Consider the following 24,077-nt stretch of genomic DNA (forward strand, 5'->3'; position numbering starts at 1 on the left):
GCCATGCCTAGTTTTTTATAGCAGGCTGTAGAGATTACACAGAAGCTCTTGCAAAATGCACATAAAGTATTTTACAGCAGATGATTGCAGCAGTTACTGCTGATTTTTTTATGCAAGGTGTGGAATACTTATAATCTAACACTAGGCATTTACATGTTGCTCCCCACAGGACACTATACCGCTTTCAAAAGGTAGGAAAGTCCCAATCTCACCCACCTCAGAATAAAACGTCAGAAAAGACTACCCATCGGTCAGAAAAAACAAATGGCTTTTTACTCTTAGGGTATACATCAAATTATTTCAATATTTAATATTTTAAATGTGTTAATGTAATAAAAGTGTGTTAAGAGCATAGGATAGGACATCCATCTTCCTCATATGTTGAGAAAATCACATTCAATATACAATTGAACCATGATATTAATACTGTAAGAGGTGTATGAATCCCGACATTGTAAGGCTCATATACTTTAACAAAATTCCGTAAATTGAAGGGAACAAGAGTTCAACTATAGATAGCAAATGATGCAACACAGCTTTGTTTTTTTACCTATCTTCTGTGTGCAAATACTGGCATTCACCTGAAATGCGTCTGACTTCATAAGGAAACAAAAGCCTTTCATTTTTAAGACACTATCAAAATCAAATGAATACCAAAAGTTTGGTGTTCCATTGAATAAACTGAGTATGGACCCAATTTCTACTTCAGAGCACACATACTGCATCTTGCTGAAGTGTCCATCTACAATGTTCACAGAGCTAATCTAAGCATCACCTGTCTTTCATATGATATCTCAACATTCCCACTACAGAGAATGAGAATACACAAATGTCCTCAAACCCTCAAAATAAACATCTTCTGGGACATTGGAAAAATACTAAATGACACTCTTTCATATTCATTCATTCACAAGAACATATAACAATGCTTCCTTATGCTAAACCTTACTGCTTAGGAAAATGTTTTATCAAATTTACATTTGCAGGCGGCAATCTCAATTTTTAATAACATGCAAACTCAGATAAGAGAAAAAAAACAAACCATCTTTTAGAGGAAACAATTTATTTATAATTAAGCGCAGTGGATATCTGATCAGACACACAGGAGAGCAGGTGGTTTCCAAGGTCTCCCATAAGAATGAAGTGCTGTGTTAGACAGTTGCTCGGGCCTGAGTTGCCTTGGCCAGCAATTTCAGATCAGTGATACATTTCGCAATGCTCTCTTTCTCCTGTAACAAAAAAAAATTAAGAAGAATCAATGTGTTGTTTCACCTTTTCCAATGTATCATACACTGCCTAGAAAAATAAAACTGGTTTTATGAACAAATAAGGCAGGAAGTGAAACAGAATATCTAGGATCACAGCTTACATTATTTCTTTCTCCTTTCAGCATTAGCTGAACAAGCCTTTTTTTACGATAGTGGATAGGTATTAAAAAAGAAAAAACTAATTTCCTTTTTCAAGCAACACACCTGAATGACAAGTTCTGAAAGTTAGAAATTGGTAAAAAAATGGTAGAAATTATTAAACCCTTTTGACATTTAAGAGCTGAAAGCAAAACTTTTCCCTTTTCAACACAAAAAAGAAAAAAGTGAAATCATATTTATATCCTAGTGCTGTTTTGCTGACTCTTAAGTCTTTAAATGGTTAATGAACACTCCCTTTTCTATACTAGCTTAAAGACTTTTCCAGGTTTTACAAAGAAGACCATACCAAAACGGCTGGCAAAAAAAACTGCTCGATAAACAAAATCCCACAGCATGCCCACAGAGGTGGTGCGAGGTGTCTCACAGGGGGGTCCTGTACCTGCTGGGGGGTGATGCTCTGAATCACACTCTTCTCCACCCAGTTGATCATGTGCTCCTGCTCCATGCGTCTCTGCAGGCTCTGGATGTCGATCTGGTAGTCCAGGCGCTTCTTCACCTCGTTGGTAACCATGTGCAGCCTCTCCCTGTAGTTGGTCTCCAGCAACATGGTAACGTTGTTCTAGATGGGATTGGGGGATAGAGGAACATTACATGACGCATCAATATGGAAACTCAGGAAGAGGAATTAGGACTTTCTTTGGTTCCCACAGAGTACACTGCTGCATGTCAATAGGAAATTCTGCAGCTCCCAAGGAATGGAGGTGTAGACCCCTCCAACACACTCTTTAATGAATGAGGCTGGAAGAGGAAGTTAGGGCCCCAGCAACCCACTCCCTCCATCATTTCACTCACCCTCTTGGCATCAAAGAGCATGTGCCTGCCATTAGCTCTCCACTGTTCCTTCTTCTCGCTCTCGATGGCCTGCTGCAGGCTACTCATGGCCACCTCCTTCACTTCGTGTGCTTTCGCCACCTTCTCCTGCAATCACACAGCCCCCCGAGCGCGGGGCAGTTCGTGATGAGCCCATAGCGAGGTGCGAGATGACAAAGAAGCCATATAGCCATCTCCCTTACCAATCAGCTTTTTAATGACTCAGTACACCTGGGATAAAGTCTGCTTCTCTTAATGATTAAGTCAGCTCTTTACCACCACCTGGCTTTCTGTAACATCATAAGCAACGTAATGTATGTGAATAAAAAAGCCATGCAGATAAATTTGGCGATTTTCTAAATGATGTGCTTGTTTACAAAAACAACTTGTGCTGTAACTGGAAAATCTTAAATCTTAAATGAAATACTGAAGACGGCCCGACTCCGTAGCACCTTGCACTACAAACCTCAAATCAGCAAAAATAATACCCACAAAAAACATAGCCTTTTAAATATCTGCAAGTTTAATTCTTGTCATTACTTTCACTTCACCTGGCATCCATGGTCTATGGTCAAGTCACTGTATAAAGCAGCATATGAAAGGTCAGCAAGGGAAATTACCTCATTCAGTTTGTCAGCGAAGGCTGCCACTGTAGGACCAAACTTCTTCACGCCATAAACAATAACAATACCAATAGAGGCGGCAGCGAATGTCTCGTGGTTAATAACGTAGATCTCTTTAGACAGCAGGTACAACAGGAGACCCGTCCCTAGCATGTAGGGGCCTAAAGAGTGACAAAGAAAAAAGACAAAAGGAATATAATCTACCTATTAATCTATCATAAAAAAAACTAAATGTATTTGCACCATGATAGTGATAAACAGGTCATATGCAATATCTGTCACATGTCTACTCAGCTCATTCAGCTGGTAAGCAGAGAAACTAACCCCCATAATTGCTAACCCATCACAGATCAGTCCCCAACAATGCTGCTCCCCAAGTATAAATGTAGGTGGAACGGTACAACAGGGCTGAAGTAACTTCCATTACTAGTGTCCACACACTGAGGACTTAAACCCATAACCAGACAGGAAGATGAACAGAGCCCTAGCTACTACTTCTTACCAACCCAAAATACATGAGATAGTGTACAGAGAAACCTGCAGCTTACCAAAGCAGAAATATGGAGACTATTATTGAATAGATTCCAAGGGTGCTGCTGACCTGTGACCCCAGTCTTGGGGTAGAGAAACTGGAAGAACTCCTCAGGGATGAGCCCATAGCGCACTTTGCCTCCCTTCTCCGGCAGCGGCGGCACCGGAGCCAGACACTGCGGGGCTGTGTGGAAGGAGCGGGATGCCTGCACTAGACTGGAGAGGAAGACACACCGCCACATAGGTGGGGGGAAACACAATCAGAGAAAACTATATGGAAGTGCATTACAAACCAACATCAGGAGGCCCTTTACCCAAAGGGTTGTGGGAGTATGGAACAAGCTGCTCACCCATAACCTGGAGAACACACTCAAACACTGAAAAACTTGCATGGCATGACATGCATAATGGGACCCAGCATTCAAGGGTGTGTTGCAGAAGGTGACACCACACCACTGAACCCTAGACAGTGTAGAAATTACCCATGATGATGGACCTGATCTAGCGACATAGTGATATTTTCCACTATGGGGCGGGATGGGGTGCTGAGGCACTGTGTGTGTGCCCCGAGCCCCCTGAGGAACTGATCAAATCCCAGCAGGGGTGACAGAGGCAGAACCCAGTCTGTAGTGAGCTCACTGTGGAAGAGGATGCAAGACTGAGTTCTCTGCTACAGAACTCTACACTCAAATGTCAAGGGGCTAACATCACCCCGTGTAACTGGCTCCATCAGATGTACAGAATATCAGTCTAGTTCCTGCCCAAACAGGCTGATCTGTGATGGAAGAGTGCAACAAGCAGAAGGAAGAAGGGAGAGCTCTTCAGCTTCACCACCTACGTTTGTGTCTCAGTAAACAGACCTCGATTAAGAAAAACACAACCCTTCTTTTTACAGCATCCCCTTCCCAACCCAAAGCAAAATGATCCAGACATGTTGAAGTTAGTTCAAAAATAACATTGGAAAATACTACAATACGTAATTTGATTTACAAATATCTTGAAGGTTCATAGGGACTTACCCAGCACCAAGAGGCGCACTGCTTTTCAGGGCAGAGGCTAGAAGAAAAAACAAACAGCAATATATTTAAAATGTGAAATAAATCTAGATTGCAGCAATAATTTGATCTGGAATGTCGACAGAGGAATCAGAGTCTGATCATAAAAATAAAACATGACATTCACACTTCATCATACTGAAAAGTTAATTTCTAAGTGAAGGAATAAGACTGAGCATAAAAAGAAAAGAGCTTTAGCTCTCTCCATTTAGATTCGTTTTTCATAACCTTCAGAGTTTCTCTAGCTTCTCTTAAAATGGATTCAAAGAACTGCTTCTAAACCTCAAGAAACCTGTCTATTGGCTGATATGATTCTCGCGAATGACATTATAGATTTTACACTAAAGTAAAAAAATGAACTACATACATTGTAGTGCTTTATTATGGACTATAAACTTCTATCTCAAAACCAGGGACGCTTAAATTTCCCAGGCGCTCACCATTATGGTATTAATTAAAAAAACACACATAAGCAGTAATGACTAAAAAGGCAGTGATCTGCATGTACATGATCTAACTTTAGATTTAAGAGACAGAACTTTTACACTACAATAGCATGCTTCACGTGGATATAACCAAATAAATGTTTGAAGAGCACAACTTTCAGGTGATATTTTAACCTCTTCTTGCAGACCTGTGCACACCAGAGCCCAGCAGACTTTGACTTAAATGTCACTCTGTTTTTATTCCGGTACATTACTAATTCGCCCACAGTATATTTCCATTTAAAACTAAATAATGATTTTTATTTACAAGAGGTTGTAAAGAAAGTACCGGTATATCCGCTTTGACCGCCCAGAATATATAGAGGCCTGACTTCACCTTACCCTTCAATTTCACTCCACCGGCTAACCTACTGGGTCAAACAGACAAAGGTCTTGTACTGTATTTACCTGACACCAGCACCAGTCTTGACAACATGGCTACTCTCCTACTGTTGGAACGGAGTTTTAGCAAGACCGGTCTCTTTTTAATTCATGCAATACTCCTTTCCCCGCTGTCGGCCTCTCCGTGCCCTTCTGCAATGGAAAGGAACAACGATGGCGGAGAACTCACGCTCCGAAAGATCGCGAGAATACAACTGGCACTTAAAGTCACTTTCATATCCGGGGTGTTACCATAGAGACGAATAGTCAGTAACGTTAGCAGTATGATTCCATATTGGTAAGGGAAATAAGCATTAAGATTAAGGCTAGAAACATGCCTGTCTCTAAGTCTAAGTGAAATACCTACCATAGTTTACAATCCCAAGACATAAGAAATATATTTTATTATAATAATTCAAAGAAAAGTACAGTTGCATGGGCAATATACATTAATACAACTTTTTATTTCAAATTAGCAATAAAAGATATTTTGAAACTTATAAAAAAAAACTTACAGATAAACCTAATATGTGTGTAACCGTTCTCTTGGAGAAAAACACATGTGTAGGAAACATCCCCATTATTCTAAGAGTCTTCCTGGCTAATTACTTGATTTAGGGAGGATATCTATCTTGTCACTTTTGAGAGCAGGGCTGGAGCAAGGTGCTCAGATTGTACCTTTGAGTGGAGTACTTCATTTTGATTAGCTCTGTTACAATACCTAGCTACAGTATCTGAATGTATACAGGTGAAAGTAACTTTGGCTAAAAGTGTGATCCACCTTTGCAACAGTTCTGCTCACAGGAAGGGAGCTGCCAGTAGGAGTGCAAAGTGAGGTTTAAGGAGTAAAGTGTGTGTTTGCATGGGATGACATCTATAAGCAAAACGGGGAAGATGGTTGTTTGTCTTGTGTGTTACCACGAAGGCCTGCAGATGGTAGTCTCGCACAGCGTGGGATTTTTCTTTTCTTCTTTTGTCAGAAGATAAGCATCTGTAACTGACACTCCTAATTATGTATCAGGTGCCCTTACCTCTGTAACTGACTCCCCTACTTCGGTAAAATGTGCTCCTATTTCTGTTCCCCTGCAATTCTGTACTCTACTACTGTTTTCACTTCATTGCTAAAACATGATATAAAGCAAAGCTTAATTTGTCTCTCATAGATGAAGAAAAAAATATTAGAGGGAAAAAAAATCTGCATTACAGAAAGAAAAGAGCTAACAAGACTTCTCCCTAGTGCTTTTTTTTAAAAAAGGCTACAGTTTTATCATCACTTCCTTCATTCATTTTTTTGTGTTCCGTGTTCTGCCTTAACGTGCTGTAGGATTTCTCACCACGCTTGTTTTTCTGGAATTCATGAAGCATGCTTAGCACTGGAGGAGTAACAAACAAGAGGGAAATTGATTGTTATCAGTGTAGACAGCAGAGAAGAAAACCTCATTGCCAGCTTGAAAACAACTGCAATTTGAGCTCATCAGAAGATGTCCACACCAAAAGCAAAAGGTGATGAGTGTCTGTCACAGGCTGCCCAAAGAGTCAGTTTATTAGACAGAAACGGCAGACATTTTCAGAAGGCCTAAAGCACTGAGAGAGCAGGCCTGAAAGCCATCAATAGATAGAATGATAGTTGCAGACATGTTCAACCAGTGCTGTTTACCTGGGCAACAGTACAGAAATATCCAGAATTCTAGCCTACTATGCAATAGTGGTGCCAAAGATGGTTCTTCGCTGTACACATTACCATACTTATTCTGGTTAATTCTGATCTATGGCTTTCACACTTAACTGAAGTCCTGGTTCATCATTACAGCTTTCCCTCCAGTCAGAGGACTCAAGAATAGTCAAGACAAAGGTCAAAGGGTACGGTTTCAATCACCATTCACCTAGCACACAGAGTCCTTCTTTCTTCAAATGTGTGGTCAATACTCATCATCACAGCTTACAATCATGCCTAGAGTTATCAAAGCTGAAAACTGGGACAAAGGTGAATGCTAATTGGGGTCTGGTGACAGGTCATCCTCACAACATTTGGCTCTCCAGGTGGGTGAAGTTTGTTAGGTGCATACCTTTGTCTGTATTTTCACCTTCCTTCTGGCAAATGAGATGACATGGAAAAACCACCTGTCCCTATGTCTAAGTGAATTACAGCTGTAGTATTTTACAAAATATTTTCCTAATTACTCAATATTACATATTTGTATTAATATGTAAAAAAACTGGGATAATTTTACATTTATACTGTTTCTGACTGGGAAATTATGCTAAAACTCTTCAAACTGGCACATGGCACAGCTCTTCTGCTACAATCAAGTGTTACAGAAGATCAGGGATGGATCACTTACATTACAAGAACCAGGACCTTTCAAATGCATATTCTGTTGCCTCGTAGCAATGCTCCATCCATTATTCATGGGTGGCAGTGGTTCTTCCTTTCCTTTAAAACTTTTGGGGCTGAGCAACACTGGAACAGAAGACAGTAAACTAATATAAACTTCCCAAAACTCCATGCCCTACACTGTCTTTCCCACCAACAGACAACACGACCAGTAACCACTACTGGATCGTAGTGCTGCTACGACCGGGTGCAGCCTTAATCTAGGAAGACCATCTGCAAGCAGGCACATGCTGCTAGCAGGTTGCCGGACGAGATAGAGGAACACGGGTTGAAGTGGTGTGGTTTCTGTCTCATTTCCCGTAAAAAAAACACAGCAATAGCACAGCGGCTATGACACTTGACTGTGCAAGCGTCAGAGCCTAGTAAAAGAGCTCAGGCAACACAATGGAGGATACCCTTAGCGTCTTCTTTCTGTTGTTTTAATTTTTCAAACAGGCATCTGGTGTGTTCATCATATCTTGCAGGACTGGGAGAAGGTAACTCATTTAAAGGTCTTTTCTTAAACTACATGTTTTTCATCTGCCTGTCAAACACAAGTCTTCGGGTGTGGGTGTCAATAGGCAGCTTTATTCATGCAGAAACTCCCGCCCTAGAAAAAGGGCTCTTCTCACTTAACTATCAAGAATGCAAGCAGACTTCTTTTCGATTACTATACTTACAGCTGTGTAAGCATAGTTAAAATTTGCTGTTCAAATTTACTGGTCGAAAACAGATTAAATTAGAATGTCGGAAGAAGCAAAACTATCCAATGGTTTCAAAGATATTCATGTGTGCAATAATGTATTAATGTAGGATTCCTGTGATTCGGTGCTGTTCTGGGCTTCTGTAAAAGGACCCACTTAAATGTTACACTGTTGCATCTTGAAACCATTCTGGATTCATTATTTGAGTTGCTGCGTAAATTTCCATTCTGCAAGAAAAAAGACCGTTCAAACTATTGCTGCTTTTTTGAGCAGTTTAGTGTGGTGGGAACCACACCAACTCGTTCCTGTGAGTTTCTAATTGTGCAAATAGCTCTGAAGCACATCCTGTACTTCATATACTGTACATTTATGATAACAACGGATTACTTTGTGAAGAATTGCTAAAGACTTTCTTAGTTTCTACTGGAAGTAAAATAAATTAATGGTTTGATAAAGGCAGAGAAGTAATGAATAGCTCTTGACCCAGATCTGAAGAGAGTAAAGATTGAAGTTCTTATCAATGAAATATTATGACTAGACTACATCTGTTTGAGCAACAGAATATTTCAGACAAACTGTAACGCAGAAGGCCCTGTTACTGACACCTGGTAAGTGAATTTTGAATGAAAGTATGTACAGTAGTAAAGTATTCAAAATGAAGAGTAATTAATCATTTTATTGTTATTCTTTCTTCCTGTAAAGCTGAGGTTTTATAAAATAGTGGGAAGCAAGACTACATTTTTTTCCAGTTACTGTCTGTTACGAACTCGGTTTACTCAATAATCATTATAGAATCAAATAATCTATCATCTCTATGAAAACCTCAAACAGCTTGTTCTTTTTTATAATCCTTAAATTGAATGTCCAAGAAACAAACTTTACAATAATATTTTATTCTTAATGATAATGTATTGGTTTTTTTTAAGTTACTTTAGCAAATGCAGTAGAACAACCTGGTTTTCAACGCCTTCATTTTTCATGGCAAAATAGAAAAAATACTAAAAATGTTTTTAGTCTATGAAAAAAAAGAAAACGCACACCATTTATTGAAATTGTTTTCAATATATCTATTGGTATTATAAACCAAATCATTAACACAAATGATACAATTATATACTGTAACAGCATGATAATGTTAATAAGTGATTTTGGGTATGATTACAGGATACAGCTGAAATGTATACTGATTATTGTCTCATTTGTAATTCCATTGCTTTTTCAAGCTGATGTTTATGTGGTGAATTTGCACAAATTTAAATGGCCGTGTGTCCCACACAACAAAGGTATTTGGTTTTGGTTTTATTCCAGATATTCCCAGGTCTGCTTGTAAAGTTGTAGACTAAAGTTGTAAAAATCTCTTCACCTGGGAGGAGAATGAAATTGAATATGAAAATCAAGTTATCCCTTCTCTGGGTAGAGGAAGGGCCTTTTTTAACAGCACAAGTAATTAAACAATTAGAGTTGTTTAATTGCTCAATGTCTGTTTTTCAGGATCTCTTCAAAACCGAAGGGCAGAGTCCCTTCGGAATTTTCGGAAGAAAGGGGCTGTGTGCTGTGGTTAAGATTGAATTTTGAGTGAAAATAAGATGGAAAGCGGCAGCACAATGCAGAAGCCGATGAAAAGGAGCTGGCTGCAGGCCGAGAGCTACGACCAGAAAGTGGACATCAGGGTGTCCAAGCGCGAGTGTCTCCGGGAGCGCTACAACACCACCACGTGCCGGAGTGGCGGGAAAGAACGGAACACCGACTGGAAGAATGAACAGCAGAGCAAGAGGCAGAGGGAATTTTTAAGGAGGAGGCAAATTGACCATGGGGTGTCAAATGGAGAAGAAGAGAAACCACAGGAGCCCAAAGTTGTCCTGCGGTCTAACGTCTGCAGGCCGGCCCTCCTGAACAGACGGTCACTGGTGATGTCACAGGAGCTTGGAATAACATGGCCAGATCTGAAGACCATTGAGCAGGTAACTGATAGTGATCTGGCGCCACCTCCTCTGAGCTCCACCCAACATGTTGAGGATTTTCAAACTCACACAAGTACCGGGAGGCTATTGTTCTAGTGGAGAAAAAAATCTGTAAGATAGGATGATCTGAAATGCCACACAATGTTCTGCACCAACTAGATGTTGAAGAAGTGCTGCTGAAATATTTACACCTACATTTTTACTTAGACCAACATATTTTAATCAGGTTCTATTAGGAAGGTAGGCTGCAAATATGGTTGATGAAGACATGATGCAACACCTTTGAAAACAAGACAGGCTGTGAGCTAAAGTGGTACTGAACCAGCCTGCAATACTTAGGAAGGCTTTAAACTTCAAGTGTCTGCCTGTTTGCATGCCAACTCAGCTCTTAATGACCCAAATGAGCTCATTATTGGCTTTACTGGAACAATTTACCAGCTCTCCCCAGCTCTTCAGATGCTTTAAGGAAAGCTAGAAAACCTGCAGATTCACAGGTCCTCCGGTACTAGAGCAGGACCACTCAGCTTTAAAATGAAACAGATTGACTGGATTGTTTTAGTCAAATATTCCAAAGCAAACAGCACTTTACCCAATGTACAGTACATGACACAGGGACTACAATGGGTCTTCCTCCTTGTGCTAATGCAGGACATGGATGCTGCTCATGCAACATTCAGAGCAGTGTTTTAGTGATCGTCTGTGGTTAATCTCTCTCCAGGCCCCCTGGATGAGCGCAGAAACACCACGCTTGAGAAAGTCAGGAAGGCAGCAGGCTCTGCCAACGGGAACAGCTTCCTGCCTCTCAGTGCCCCCACAGGATGAGCCCCTGAAAGAGGAGAGAGTGGCCCTGAAAAGAGAACGAGGTGGGAATATGCCCGGCACTGTTCTACGGCACTAGATCGGTTTCCCTGAAGTGAGCTTGTTCCCTCTGAAACTCTGTGCACATCCTGGAGTTTGAACTACATTTGGTCTTTTTTTGCAGCCAAGTCAACAATGACTCAGTAGTTCCATATAATTTGAGATTTTCTCCAACTGTAATCAAGCAAATTAAGCGAATGAAAAATAACTGGTCAGTCTTGCCCCTTAAACTCATGTATAATTCAATAAACCCTTTTTATATCAAGGCTAAACAACACCTCTCTTTTCTGTGGCCCATGTGTCCAGGAGTTCAGACTGAAGTGGAAGGGTTGGTCAGCAGCCAATACCTTCAGCGAGAGTCCAGCACGCAGACAGAGTAAGTGTGGTTTAGCGTTTTTAAGGCAGGGGTGCAGGGGTATCACCGCGGTGAGCAGCAAAGTCCTGAAGACCAGTACTCCTGCAGGGTGTATTGTCATTTTTATGTCACAAAAGAGTTAAGACCCAAAAGCAGTGGTGATGTTTGCCCATTGTATAACTAAAGGGATACAAGACTTCATGGGGGTCAAGTTTTTACAATACATCACATGCATATGTACATTGGGAATAACACATAGATCAATGTCAGATGGGTAATTAATGCATGAAGTGAGTGCTATTTTGAGAACAGAAAAGAAGGTGTTCCCCGAGTCAAGGAGTGGATGCAGGAGATTATTAGACTGCTGATCCCTGGAAGAGGGTGATCAGGGCTTGGCGCTCCAAACTGGAAGACTGAGGGGTTCAGTTCCACTCTGTGCACACTGCTGCTGTACCCTTAGAACTTTATCCAGATTGCTCCAATGAACCCAGCCTCCAAAAAACATTCAGGAGCATTGGTGGGGTAGCTGTCACGTCACATCCAGGGGGGAGTCCTAACCTCACTTCACTCGGATAAGCTGCAGTCAGCTGAGCCTCTGGGCTCAATTACAAAGTTTCTTTTTAATCACTGGATGAACAAGGCGACCCAAAGAAGAGGCCTCCCCTCACTTGTTGCCTTTAAGGGCTTCAGCCCTGTGACCCTGATCAAAGGAAGTATATCCTGCAGCATGACCATGAGGAAAACTTCACTATCTAATGGCTTAAATGTTGAGAACCCCCCCTTCCCTCTGAAGTAACAGAATTCCTCTTCCTTCTTTGTTTTTGCAGGAGTGGAGTTGTAACTGCGAGTGAAACAGTAAGCACCTGACGCCTGTTATATCAAACACAGAGGATTCCGTCTTTCATTCTTGCCTTCCTCTCTGTCTTTAACATCACCTCTCAAAGCTGCAGGAGTCCATGTACGGTTTCATTTTTAAATCCTGAAGGTGTTGCAGCGGCCTTTTCTGACACACTTGTGTTAAAGTAAAAGAAATGGTTTAGGAAATGGTGCAAGACAGCAAAGTACAGCCAGTCACAGTGACAAGGGATTATACATACTACTAGATGCTTAAACATAGAAGAGAAAGCTTTGTGGACTGTGTGCTCATCAAATCCCTCCCTTCTGCCAACATTGGAAGAAGTTGATTGAAATCTGGCCAGAAACCTGAGCTTGCTGGTTTTGTTTAGCTTGCTTCAGTGCATTATATAAGTGCCTTATTATCGGCTGTCAGAATCTAAGAGGAAGAACGATGTTCCCTCCCCTCCTTCCTCTGCAGTGCTTGCTGTAGTGAGCAGCTGGAGACTAGGTGCTGTGACAGAGGTGTCAGGGCACAGTGCAGACTTGTCAAGACTAGCCTTTCATCTCCTCTTTCTCTGTCTCTCTGCAGGCGATTCTTGAGCTTTCGGACTACTTACAGGTACTGTACATCTTTCCTCACCCTTAGCTGAAAAGCGCTGAATGGTGCAGAGTTAAGTCTCTGTGGAAAGTTGGTTATTTACTTGTGAATTTTTAGTTAATTAGTCCTTCCTGTTTGCTTGTAAAAATCATTTTCAAAGTGATTTTATGTTTCCATCTATGCACAGCAAAACTGAAATGTCTAGTCATTCCTGAATGCTTAAATATTTAAAATACAAATCCACATTTAAAATCAAAATCTAAGATCATCATTGCTTTTTCCTTATCGTAATATAATAATCATATAATACATGACTATAGTGTTACAGTAGTAAATGTCCCCCCTCTCTACAGATAATGAAGCAGCTCTCATTACTTTAATAAAAAAAAACATTTTTTTCATATTAAACTAAAAGCATTAAAGCATGAAACAATGTAAATGAAGGTGAAGAGTCAGAAAAAAACGATGGGACATAAAGGTCAGATTGGAAAGGATGGAAAGAGGCCATTGAAACAGAAGGAAAAGTCGCCAGACCAAAGAAGACATCTGAGCTGACCCTCAAACAGCAAGCTTAATGTTTGCATGTTTAAGGCATGGCTGGACCTCCTTGACTCACTGCCTGTGAGGTGGCAGAGCTACAGATATCTAGTTAAGTAACATCAGAGAGCAAAAGCAACACAGAGGTATTAGCAGTGCATCTAGACTGATTCTTTTGGATTGTTCAGCCACACAGTATACCAAACAGAATGCTGAGAGGAATAGGTTCAATATGTTCACTCCACATCTGAGAACAGGTTAAAAACAGATATCCACAAAGGGCTAGGCTTTGTACGAGACGCTTGTGTTTGCATTTGCTCGTGCCAAAAGTTCCTGATGGCTGTTCCTTGAAATTAATCTTCTCTCCATTGCAGGAGGCCCTGCATCGAGAAGCTGCTCTTAAACAGAAGCTATCCATCCTGCAGCACATCGCCTCTACCCTACTGCTCTCCTCGGAGAAACTGTGGACGGTAAGGAGAACGCTTAGGCTGTGCAGGTCTGTGACCATGAAGGACCTGATATGACCATATTGTGTTTCTGCTTGATGATGAACTTACAATCTGTCCTGATCTGATCTTTTTTCTAGTGGTGTTATAAAACATCAACCCCTAGCAAGAACTGTTGAGAAAGCACAGCTCAAGCTACTGTAGTTCAACTGCAAATATGAGTACTATAAGTGTGCAGGGCTGAGGGAATCTTCGTGCATCAGTGGTTTTGAATAAATGTCCCTTCTGAACTCTTTCAGGTGTAATTTCTATCAGCGGGTTGTAAATTTACCCATCCATTTTCTTACCACTTCTTAGACTAATTCAGGACAGGATGTAAATCCATTACAGGGCAAACACAGACACTAACACACACACGCACACACACACACACTCACACTACGGCCAAGTTTCCCAGAAGTCAATTACCCTACCAGGGGAAGCCCTAACAAACCGGGAGAACATATAAACTCCACACAGATAGCACCCCAGGTCCGGAATGGAACCCAGGGCCCCAGTGCTGCACAGCAACAATTCTAATCACTACCACCATGCCTCCCTTTTTAAATACAGTACATTTCTATCATCAAAGTCATTTAAAGGGACCACTACACTATACAAAACACCATAATAGTTTTTACACCACAGGTTTTATAGCAGGCACCTGTGCTGTAATTTAAGGGAGTGTGTCAATTATTTATTCCTTTCTCAATGCTAGAACTGTCCATTTCCTTTCAGAGGATCAGAAATTTGTGCAAGAGCTGTGTACTGTAGAATTTGGAAGGTCACAGGGGCTGGTGTGAAAACCTCAGCGTTACACTTTCTGAGATCAGTCTACTGTGAGCACAAGTATCTTCAGTGATCCCATGAACACATGAACAGTACCTGACTGTTTAACAAAAATACACATCCTCTCTAAGGATAGTAGCACCAAAACGGAAATAGCATGTTGGGGAGATATAACCACAACCTGTGTTTTTTATTGGTGTATTGTATTTTTGAAAGTATCTATTTTGGTTAGGATAGTGGTACCAGGGCCAAATGCCTTTCTAAACAAGACTATATTGTATTTGAATACACTGCAAATAAAGAACACTCCCTGCCTGCACGTTAGAAAATCCACCTGTCACTCACATCACTGCCTGTGGTTTTAGTTACAGACGTTGAAATCTGCCTCCTCCGCTATTATTAATCTTATGTGGTTTTATTCACATCCTGTTAGTGCTTTAGCTTAGGCTGAGGCTTGTGGAAGGTGCAGCATTTTCTCACTGGCAATATTAACTGTATTCTTGAATTGAGTCCTTAATTGCAAAGCAGCATCCTGAATCATGATTTCATTTAAGGAACAAGCAGTTATGATGTATTCCCATACAAATGGCCCTGACTGTAAGAAAACACACAGCAGACCACTGACCAAACCTCACAATGATATTGCAACAGATAAGTCTGGTTCTTTGGCAAACGTGGTTCTGCTGATGTATTGATGTGTGGAACAAAATGGCTTCCTCGTATCACAAGAGGCTCCTGCACTAGAGTGTAGAAATGTTGTTTACCTTGTCATCCTAGTGATCTACCTTAGCTGGGGGACATCAAAGCTCTGTGTTAATACAGCCCTGTTTCTTGAGTGTCCCGGGGTAAGGTGGCTTTAAAACTCTGTCGCATCTGGTCTCACCTGTTTTCATCAAGAGTTCTGCAAGTTCAGAAACATCCGTGAGGCGACAGTTAGAGTTCTGCGGTCTGTCACTTCCTCTTGTGTGGAGACAAGCAGCTCTCTTCAGCAAGCACACTTGAGAAAGCACAAATCTCACAGGAAGGGTGGGAGCAGAGCTATGCACTCCTGTTAGGGTTAGTCTGTCAGAGTCCTTCATTTGTGTCACTGTCCTTCTGCAAGGGATTTACAAAAGAGGGCATCAGGTTAGTATCTGGGGAGGTGGTGGTAGAGAAAAGTTCTAAAAAAACAGCGATGATGCTGGACTCACCAAATCGAATGGGAATGGAAATTTTCACATTTAATTCCATTACGATTTTCAGTGTCATGCTTTTAGCTGGGTGAGTTATCTTCTTTGAGATTCAGTAGCACTGAATGTTTAGGATACAATTAATCTTCGTGATTTGTTTTATTTCGAAAGCTAATGCCACTATTACAGCTCATAAAAATGCAAATAGTTGCTTCAATCCATTCCAGACTGGGTGAAAACCCTCGTTAATGTTCTACCAGGCATGGGGTTTGGTTTCAATTTTAAAAATGCCATTAAACTGTATTTCTGCAATTGGTTTGTACTCTTCAATGCAAAGGGGAGAAGTTTAGAAATCTGCACCTCCTGACTTTGCTAAAAGATAACAGTGTATGACAGTGGAATGTTTAACTGTCTCCACAGGTTCAGTATAATGAAGATCTTATGAAATGCAAGATAGTCTCTCTGGAATCACAGCTGCAAGTGTGCATGCAGGTAAGAGAATAGTCATACTGTTCAGAGGTAAACAGAAAAAGCAGAAATGAAATGAACAAAATTCAAAGACTGTAAAATGGATAAAATGGATTTAATCTTTTAAGACATATTCGCGGGATGGTGTGAAGAAGAAGATGCTGAAGATGGAAGAGCAGAAGCTGAAGTATGAAGAAAAGGCCAAGGCGATGATACAGAAATCTATCCTGGACAAGCAGGCAGTGGAGGAGAAAGTGCAGAGCTTGGAGGTAAGTGGTGGCTGGGAGCAGGGTGACTAGAGCACAAAGACACTGCAGGCCAACCTGGACACAGACAGAGACTATCAGTCTCTGTCTTCAGTCTTCCGATTTTCTATGGTTACTCTTGTTAACATGAGAACAGTGACATTGAAGCCTAACTGGAGTTCAAAAATAAAACATTAGCAATGGAAACAATCATATTACAAGTCAAATTTCCTACCTGAGAATCAACAAAGTCTCTTTTCTCAGCAGCAGCGTTGTTCACACAGCAATATTGCCACCTTCTCGTGTGAGATTATTAGATCTCTGAACCTAAGCAAAGCTAGGCCTGGTCAGTACTGAGAAATAAAACCTATAAGGAAAACCGGTTGCTACTGTAGATGGTGTTTAGTTGACCAATAGGTGGTGATCTTTTGCTCTTGACAAGAATTTCCAAAAAAACTGTATGACACATTGCTCTGGGTCAATGTCAATGAGACATTAAACCAAGTGACCTGGATATTTGACCATTAAACCAAGGTCAATTAGTCACCTGGCTACTTGGTCACTATGATCCCATAGCACTTTTTGTAAGAGCAGGGGTGTCCTAGCTAAAGTCCACTCTCATGCTGTAGAATTTGTCTACTGAAGCAATTCCCCATCCTCGTCTGCTGCTTAGAGGGCTTGCTGGTACAGAATGGCTGCTGTGAGTCACCCAGACGCCTCAGGGTGGTGAATGAAGTGTGTCTCCTCCTGTATGTAGATCTCTCCAGGATCCTTTGGGATGAGCAGCGCTGTATATGTGCAAGCTATTATGTTTAACATGTATTTCCCCCAGGACGCCCTCCGGGCTGCCCAGCAGGAGGCTGAACACTGGAGGGGCCTGTACGAGGACATGAAAGAGAGCTGTGCAGCCCTCAGGTGGAGCCATGAGCAAAACACCGACCAGCTTCACGTCCAACAGAGCAAGCTGGAGGTAAGGAGAGCTGCTGAAAGGATCTGTTTCACAGCTGAGGAAAACAGCCCGCAAGGTCAACCCTGTACTTAACAAGCATTATGTTATTTATTTCATATATACATTTACTGCTGCACAATTGCATGTATTTATCAATCCCTATACAATATACTGTATATTAATCAGCTGCAACAAAGCACTCACAACCTAACACTGATTCTTGCTAGAATTCTATCACCCACAGCACAAGCTAACTGGAAGTACTTCTTGTGCCTGAGCTGTCAGCATGCATTCTCCCCCCCAGTCTGTGTGCCAACACAGAGAGCTCTTTTCTCACTGGAGGTCAACTAATCTCTGTTGCCCCTCTCCCTCAGCGAGCGGGGGGTCAGGAGGCAGCCCTGCGGTCTCAGCTGGATACTATGCAGCAGAACGAGGAGGACCTACTCTCCAGGATTGCTGTGCTCCAGGAGGACAACCAGCTGAAGAGGGACCAGCTGGACCACCTGAGAGGTACTGTGCTGCAGCTCCTTGCAGTAGCGCCCAAACCTCTTGGTTTAAAGAAAGGTTCTTTCTCATAGATAGCCATAACACTTCTGAACAGCACCTCTGAATCCTTTTTCCCACACTTTATGCCCCACTGCTTTGGTACTAACTCACAATACTGTTAGCACTTGGTCTTTATATATTGTGCTATTTGAATGCTGCTGAAGATTACAGTTGTTATCCATTTTAATGTAACTGCAGCTACTGTATTCTGTATGAATCTTTTGTATAGTGCTGCTACTTTCCACTATGTAGTTGGCACACATGCTATTGTCTTATGTTCTTATCTCCAACAATTTGTGTTGCCATTCGTTATGTGAGGAAACAGGTAAGTAAGCATTTCATTGTGTTCAGGCAGATATGACAATGAGCTTGAAACTTGAAACTTGTGACGTTTGTTGTTGCTGCATCTTGATGCATCAGCTGTAGTAAATCACAGTACTGACACAGGGAAAATAAGGCAAAGGCAAGAGCAGAACACCAGGTTAAACATGCAGGAAATGGATAGTAAATTGAACCTTTGAAAATCTGACCAAACTTTCCTAAGGATGGTCCACCTCAGTTACTCAGGAGCTGCCCAAGTGAGCATCGTTGCCCATCACTGTTTAAAAGAAGATTGTATGTGGCAATGAATCAATAGTGAATCAATAGTGACTTGTTCAGGTTTTTGATTTTGCATGGAAATTGTCTTGTTTGAAAACATGTATTTAGGAAAATGTATTTGTCATGCATCCTGTAGTCATCAACACAATCCTAAAACAATTACTGTCTCGAAATGGTGTTTATATTCATATTTTCCCTATGAAGTAACACAGCACAGTCATAGTCAATGTGATCTTCAGATTAGCTCAAACTGGCTTTGGAGGAAAAGCAAGGCATCACACTCCACTCTGCCACACACTCACTCAATATAAGGCTTTGAAGAGTGTGCCGTCCTTCTTACCTTATTTTCTTATTGGTTTCAGAGAAACTGAAGAGCTCTGAAGATCAGAAATCAACAGCAAGCCATGTGCAGAGTAAGCAAATTACTCAAATTTAGATACCTCAGAAAAGTAATGACCACAAATTTGGAAATGCTAGGTTAATTTTTGCCTGTCACAAAGAAGAGTTAGATAGAAACCAACTGAGTAAAATCCGATTTCCTCTTGAGAGTATTACTACAGAACAAGACTATCTACTATGGAAGATCCCCAGTCTCAGAACAGCCGTTTAGAGATCTTCACATGTTAACCACTCCAACAAGGAAATTCAATTAAAAGGTCCAGGCTTGTTCTTTTACTTTTAAGGTTTAAACTGAAATGAAACAAAACAGACTGCTAAAAACTCTAACAAATCCTAGCTCAGCCAAGCTGTCACTAGACCTGCATCTACAAGCTTGGCAGCCAAACTGTTTCCCCACCACAAAAACACAAAGTATTAAACCAATGTAGCCACCACCTGTTTCCCTGGTCTTCTGACAAAGAAAAAGACACACACATCATATACACATTCCAATTAACTAACAATCTTGCAATTTGAAACAATTAACATCCAAACATACGGTATCTTTGTGACCGTCTCAAGTGGTAGCTCTGTGGTCATTACAACTTTGTAATCCATCACACTACAAAAAATGAAATGCGCTCATTTCCATGAGGCATTCTAGGCTGCTTTTTTTCCCTAAGAAGAATGGAAAACGCAAGTTCACAAACGTGACCCAAACATTCTATGAATCTGCACATACTCATTTAACTTTTTTATTTTTTTGATATTACAGCAACAAGCTCTGGAATATGGAATTCCAATCCCCAGTCTAGTCACCTGGGGCGAGTGGGGACGGACGAGTGTGCACTGGAAGAAGTTGAACACCAACTGCAAGAAACACAGCACAAGCTGAAGACAAAAGAAAAGGAAGTAAGGCAATGCTTTTTGGAGCCCAAACCTATTTAGATACTGTACCTAGGAATCACACAGTGATTCACACAAAAAGCAGATACAGTTCCAGTGGTACTAATTTATATAGGAATGTAAGCTACCTGTTTTACAAACACCAAAGGACAGCTTGTCTGTAGTGACACATGATAATAAGGAACTCATTTTTGTCTGTGAGGCATGTAGAGTCGTCATATTAAAGTTAGTTGCACAAAAAGAGGGTATAGATCTGTGCTAAAATGACAAGGATGCAGCAACACAAGGACTCTGAGACAGGATGGGAATTAAATGAACTTAATTTAATGATGCAACACTATGCAACACATTGCATAGTTTAGTGGAATAGTGTTGCTAAATTATCTTGCAGAGAATGTTTGTGAACTTTATTTTTGCTATGAACAAAAATCAATATTTTGTGTATGGAATGATGAATTAGCCATGTTGTTGAAGCCAAAACCCTTGCTTCATGGCTGGATGTGTTTCTTGGTTTACTTAGCTTCTAACTACCAGACAGGCTGGATGGGTCAAGCAGCCTTTCTCGTTCCTAACGTCTTATTTATTATGTGGCTGTTTTTATGGTTACTAATGTGCTAAAGTTTACAATTAAACATACATTCAACTTCATTTGCAATGATTTGTGTTCAGCTGTGAATAGTTGATTTATGTTATAGGTTTATTGCAGTCAATAAGCAGTGAAAGAGAAGGCAAAACACCTTATGATATTTAAATCAGCTCTATAGTTGCACCACAAAATCAGAAGAACTGTACAGTCAATGGAGTAAACCAGTGTTGTGTTGGTTGCTTTCTAAATATACTTATTAAATGTGAACTTGCAATAAGCTGATTTTTTAAACTAGAAAGTTGCACTATGTCTTTTAAAACTTAATACTCATTTACAAACATTTTCAGTGCAATGTTAATGATCACACCTTTGATAGCAATCTGTCATTAATGTCGTTTTATCTTGCCACTCAAACCAAAGCAACAGTTTGTTCTGTATTTTGTACTACGTTACAAAGTTGCTGTATGTTTGAAGAAATACAATAGACATTCCTCAGCTCATGAGTGACTTTTAATATCTTTAAGAGTGTTGTTATTTTTGTAAATATAGATACTATAATGATGAATAATTATGGTAATGGTACAAAAAAACACCCTGACTATTTATACAGTGTGGACTTCATGATGAAAATTGCAAAAATAAATTTCACTCTAACTCAGGGGTCTTGAACCCTGATCCTGGGGAGCCCCAATATAATTTTGTCTTATAGATTATCCTAAATCACCTTTTGTAACACTACAGACTTGGTAGATTTTGATAAATTAAGCGTGCCATTTGCTCAGTTAATGGAAGCCAAGGTCAATCCTCCTGGAATAGACCCTTTAATAGGTTTAATTATCTTGGAAAGTATACACAGTACAGGCCTGGTTAGGGTCTTGAATTAAAGAGAACCCCCTGGACATCCTATCTTAACCCTAAGAGGCTGCAGGGTCTTTAGGGTGTTTGTTTTAAATGCAAATTAAATTACATTGCAAAAATCACCAGTTTAACTGATCACAGTCTTTAGTATTTAATGGCCTTCTATAAGCTCTCTGGAACAGGAGTGGAGACCTGTGCCCTAAGCCATACAATGTGAATTATTCTGTAACTGTGATCCAAACATGTAAACCTTGTGTTTCTTTTTATATTAAACTTTGTTGAAAAAACTGATGCCTGTGATTTTTTTTTAAACCAAATTGATTAAAAAAAGGGCCCAGAACACTTGTAGCACAAAGCAGGAAACCTACGATGCTTTGTAACTGCTGACATGGGCAAAATTAGTCAAATTCACCTACTGTATTAGTTGAATTTGTTTCCTGACAGCCAGAAATCTGCATTCTCTTTGCAGGTGTGTGCAATGCTTCCCTCAGTTTACCTTAATAAAGCGAAACAGAAACACTGCTGAATCCTGTCCCCCATACCATTCATCAGGCTGCAACAAAAGAAAACACTTCAACTAATCAAGTAGCCGTGAATCTTGATGCCAGACTTTTTAGAATCAGCAGGGCACTGTGCCTCAATTATTCAGCTTGAAATTAACTAGTTAAAATCAGCTAGTTTGAAAACGACTTACTGTTCTAACTCAGTTTTCAGTCTTCAAGCTAAAGATTTACCAAGAAATCATTTTTTCAATACTATGAAAGTAGAGTCACACCCACACTTAGCCCTGTGTCTCCTATCGGTGCAGTACCATTCGGAGTTTGAAGGACAGAGCACTTGCTCCTCCTCAGTGTGGGGGCTGGGCTACAGCTCCTGCAGACTGCACCCAGTGCGGCAGGGAGCAGGTCTGGGTGGTAATCGGCCTGTGGTCTTGTCCCCTCAGTGCATGGAGCTGCGGCTGGAGCTGGAGGCAGTGGAGCACGAGTACCAGTCCTGTCAGTCAAAGCTGAAGCAGTGCAGGGAGGAGCTCAAGCTTCTGCAGGGCCGGAAGAGACCGGTGAGGTCCAGCACAGTGTCACTTGGACAGCACACACGCACTAGCACACTGCAGGGCCACTCATACACACATACCCACACACCGCAGTGCCACTCATACAAGCACACACACTGCAGGATCACTCATACACCTTTTTCAACAGCAGCTACAGTAACTCATCTTGTAAAACCAGAAGAGCTTTCTTGACAACCTCCTGCAAACCACTGGATGTAGGCAGCAAGATTCTTCCAAGTTGGAAACAGCAGAGCTGCTGATCTCTATGTTACAGCACCTGGATTTAAGTGGAGGGACGACTGTGATACACCATGTATTACAGCAGCAGCACGAGATGTATAAAAAGACTGGGGAAGGGTTAGCCAATCTCTTTTTCAGTCTAAGATGAGATACTGTATGTAATATCCCTTAGTATGTGGAAATATGGAAATATGTGCCTGCCCGTGTGCCCTGCGTGTGGAAATATGTAATGGAGTGTTTAAGGCTATGAGGAAAACTGCAATATGATTAATGTTAATACAGAGAAAACTATTCCAACAATAACACCACAAAAAGGACAATGCCGGCAGTGAGTGCATGTGGTAACAGATCTCTTCTCTGGCTTTCAGAGGCGCTGCAGCACGTGGCTCTGTCTCTCCCTGCTGGTCGTGCTGGTAGCGGTTCTAGTGGCCACCTTCCACCCTCCCATTTACGAGCATCTTGCAGCCCTGTATTCAGTACTGAGGACGCACGCTGACCAGTTCTTCCGAAGATTCAGCTCACCAGAGTGGGGTAACGGCGACGGACCTCAACGTCCCCTTTTGTGAAACAGTGGGAGAGACAGCGAGAGACACCCCTCTCTCATCCTTAGCGTACAAACATTCCCAAAACCTTGCACGCCTCCTCATACAGGTGAAGCTGGAAGTGAAACGATCTTATACTACACAATGATGTACACATTTTTGGGAAAAAAAGGCTGTTAGAGGTCATCTGTTTTTTTAGCAGTGAGGCATGCTATCTTGATGTGAAAAAATGGGAAGTCTTAATAATCGAGTCGTTTTGCAGATGCTTTTATGTTAAAGTGACTTTCTGAGACCTATGTTCAGCATAACTTCTGAACACACCACGGTTTTAAGTGCATCTCAGCCAAAAGGCAGAGCACAGGAAAGTGGTCTAACTGGGGCCTGAAGCAGTCTAGAACAAGATGGTAAAAAGCCCTTTGCCTTAACCACTGCACTGCCTAGCCTCTGTACAAACCCCACCGTTTACCAGGACTTTAACTTCCAACCTCAGGTATTTCAAGACTGACATTAAAAATGGTTTTGAAAAGTAAGGATGGAATTTACTTTAGCCTGTAAGGTTCTGAAACCAGCTTTACATTTTGTAGTACAAAATGCATGTATTTTATTCTTTATTTTTATTATGGATAAAATAAAGTGCAATTGATGTTTGTACCATGTTTTCACGGTTTGGGGAAGAAAATAATATTGTACCTCACGAGAATAAAACAAAATGACAAATACTCAGCAGTG

The 24,077-nt window shown here is 41.0% G+C and overlaps 2 protein-coding genes across 5 annotated transcripts; one reads left to right on the top strand and one right to left on the bottom strand.

Moving 5' to 3' along the window:
• Nucleotides 1-1,046: 1,046 nt before the first annotated feature.
• On the bottom strand, nucleotides 1,047-5,515 carry atp5pb (ATP synthase peripheral stalk-membrane subunit b). Its single transcript, XM_088640205.1, has 7 exons — nucleotides 5,340-5,515; nucleotides 4,411-4,447; nucleotides 3,462-3,607; nucleotides 2,858-3,021; nucleotides 2,220-2,345; nucleotides 1,807-1,986; nucleotides 1,047-1,229 (listed from the first exon to the last, which is right to left on the bottom strand). The coding sequence occupies exons 1-7, from the start codon at nucleotides 5,365-5,367 to the stop codon at nucleotides 1,152-1,154; spliced, it is 759 nt and encodes a 252-aa protein (XP_088496331.1). The 5' UTR covers nucleotides 5,368-5,515; the 3' UTR covers nucleotides 1,047-1,151.
• Nucleotides 5,516-8,029: 2,514 nt separating this feature from the next.
• traf3ip3 (TRAF3 interacting protein 3) lies at nucleotides 8,030-24,071 on the top strand. 4 transcript variants are annotated; one of them, XM_088640198.1, is made up of 16 exons: nucleotides 8,031-8,183; nucleotides 8,951-8,998; nucleotides 9,882-10,351; nucleotides 11,070-11,214; nucleotides 11,516-11,585; nucleotides 12,392-12,419; nucleotides 12,991-13,020; nucleotides 13,911-14,006; nucleotides 16,400-16,471; nucleotides 16,576-16,716; nucleotides 17,525-17,662; nucleotides 18,016-18,151; nucleotides 19,150-19,200; nucleotides 19,941-20,077; nucleotides 22,459-22,572; nucleotides 23,175-24,071. In XM_088640198.1, exons 3-16 carry the CDS (start codon nucleotides 9,977-9,979, stop codon nucleotides 23,370-23,372), a joined length of 1,731 nt encoding a protein of 576 aa, XP_088496324.1. In that variant the 5' UTR covers nucleotides 8,031-8,183; nucleotides 8,951-8,998; nucleotides 9,882-9,976; the 3' UTR covers nucleotides 23,373-24,071. The 4 variants fall into 4 exon arrangements, with proteins under 4 accessions (XP_088496325.1, XP_088496324.1, XP_088496323.1 ...); XM_088640197.1 differs by lacking the exon at nucleotides 8,951-8,998; XM_088640200.1 differs by lacking the exon at nucleotides 8,951-8,998 and having other exon boundaries at nucleotides 11,124-11,214.
• Nucleotides 24,072-24,077: the final 6 nt, after the last annotated feature.

Source organism: Lepisosteus platostomus, chromosome 7 (assembly GCF_059453375.1).
Source record: "Lepisosteus platostomus isolate fLepPlt1 chromosome 7, fLepPlt1.hap1, whole genome shotgun sequence".
Taxonomy (NCBI): domain Eukaryota; kingdom Metazoa; phylum Chordata; class Actinopteri; order Semionotiformes; family Lepisosteidae; genus Lepisosteus; species Lepisosteus platostomus.

What these genes read in the sequence shown, in the direction of transcription:
- traf3ip3 (XM_088640198.1), top strand. Translation starts at nt 9,977, where the DNA reads ATGGAAAGCGGCAGCACAATGCAGAAGCCGATGAAAAGGAGCTGGCTG. An exon ending in AGCTTTCGGACTACTTACAG is followed by an intron (nt 13,021 to 13,910) that starts GTACTGTACATC and finishes TCTCCATTGCAG; the next exon opens with GAGGCCCTGCATCGAGAAGC. An exon ending in TGAAGACAAAAGAAAAGGAA is followed by an intron (nt 20,078 to 22,458) that starts GTAAGGCAATGC and finishes TTGTCCCCTCAG; the next exon opens with TGCATGGAGCTGCGGCTGGA.
- atp5pb (XM_088640205.1), bottom strand. Translation starts at nt 5,367, where the DNA reads ATGTTGTCAAGACTGGTGCTGGTGTCAG. An exon ending in CCCCAAGACTGGGGTCACAG is followed by an intron (nt 3,022 to 3,461) that starts GTCAGCAGCACC and finishes GTCACTCTTTAG; the next exon opens with GCCCCTACATGCTAGGGACG. An exon ending in TGCTCTTTGATGCCAAGAGG is followed by an intron (nt 1,987 to 2,219) that starts GTGAGTGAAATG and finishes AATCCCATCTAG; the next exon opens with AACAACGTTACCATGTTGCT.